This window comes from Helobdella robusta (genome assembly GCF_000326865.2).
Source record: "Helobdella robusta unplaced genomic scaffold HELROscaffold_26, whole genome shotgun sequence".
In the NCBI taxonomy this organism is placed as follows: domain Eukaryota; kingdom Metazoa; phylum Annelida; class Clitellata; order Rhynchobdellida; family Glossiphoniidae; genus Helobdella; species Helobdella robusta.
Window position 1 is genome coordinate 1926308 of NW_008704349.1, and position 1444 is coordinate 1927751.

At 35.6% G+C, this 1444-nt stretch overlaps 1 protein-coding gene across 1 annotated transcript; it reads right to left on the minus strand.

Moving 5' to 3' along the window:
- Window positions 1–688: 688 nt before the first annotated feature.
- HELRODRAFT_79958 (hypothetical protein) lies at window positions 689–844 on the minus strand (the record flags this gene model as incomplete). Its single annotated transcript, XM_009020075.1, has 1 exon — window positions 689–844. A coding segment is annotated over one exon (156 nt), but the record flags the coding sequence as incomplete, so codon positions are not given.
- Window positions 845–1444: the final 600 nt, after the last annotated feature.

The window sequence follows — 1444 nt, forward strand, 5'->3', positions numbered from 1 at the left end:
TTGAGGGAAAAAGATAGATGAATTAATTATCTACGACTAGTATCTTTAGTGAAAATGATATATGGACTAATTATCTGTGGGTAGTTACAGTCAAACAGTATTTAAATATCGATGAATGAATGAATGAATGAATGAATGAATGAGCGAATGAATGAATGAATGAATGAATGAATGAATGAATGAATGAATGAATGAATGAATGAATGAATGAATGGTCTTCAGTAGTGAGACATATATAGACACACAAACACACAGACGAGAACAGAGACAACTTCACTAACGGTGCAAACGAAGGCCAACGCCGAGACAGACGTAAGTAAGGTTAGCATGAATGTCCCAAACCAGATGAAATAATCAGCATGTCCAATTAAGAAGAGGTAACCGCAGAAAGTCAGTGATACGAAGCCGAGCAACAATGTTGTTAGTGTGAAGAAGAAAAACCAAGCCCTGTATGTATTCGGATGTTTTTTTTTTGTTGGTTCAAAAAATGTTTCAAAATTTTTTAATTTCTCAATCAATTTTGAAAAAGTAATAGATTAGTAAAAGATATTATTATAAATTGGAAAACTGTTACAGGCAAAAAATGATTCCATATATTTAACCTTATTAAGATCGCACAAAACGGTAAAATAAAAAGTCGAAGACCGTTTAGAACTTCATCCGAAAAACTTTCAAAAAAAAAAAAAATTTAGTAAAAAAAAAACCAAGCGACCGACCTATTTTTCAAGCCGACGCAGTTGTTAACGTAGTAACAGTGGTGGTCCATGACCTCGACACACCTGTTACAGTACCTGCAGTGTTTCGACCTCTGCGGCTTCACTATTCGACACGAGTGGCAGAGGGAGTTGAGGGCTTTCGAAGCGTCGCCGGCCTCCGTCTGGAAGGTTATCTGAAAGAAGTTAGGCACAAAATGCGTTCGCAATGGCGCTCTTCTGATCTGCAATGCCGCCAACGTTTGACGAGATTTTTGTATGTAGAGTTGTTTGTCGATTGGGGAGTGATTGTTGCGTTGAGAAGTTAAATGTGTGTCTGTCTGTGTGTGTGTGTTTGTGTGATTTGCGTGTGTATGTAAAATTTGTGTGTGTATGTAATTTGTAAGTGTGGTTTGTGAATGTGTGTGTAATTTGTGTGCGTACGTGTGTGTACGTGTAATTAGTGTGTGGGCGATATTAGATTTTATTAGAATACTATTTACAATTTTTAATTTTTTATAAAGTTTATTTCATTAACAAAGCCATGGATGGATTGATTGATGGTTGGATGAATGGATGGATAGATGAAATGATTGACATGCGAAATTATAGGAAGAATTCATTGACTGAACTGACACCTAAATTGTAAAAATATTGTAATGTGGCGTTTCTAGCATGAGTCTCAAATGATCAGCCAATCTACACAAACAACGAATTTAAAATGCCAACGTTAATATCTTAACACAAAAAAA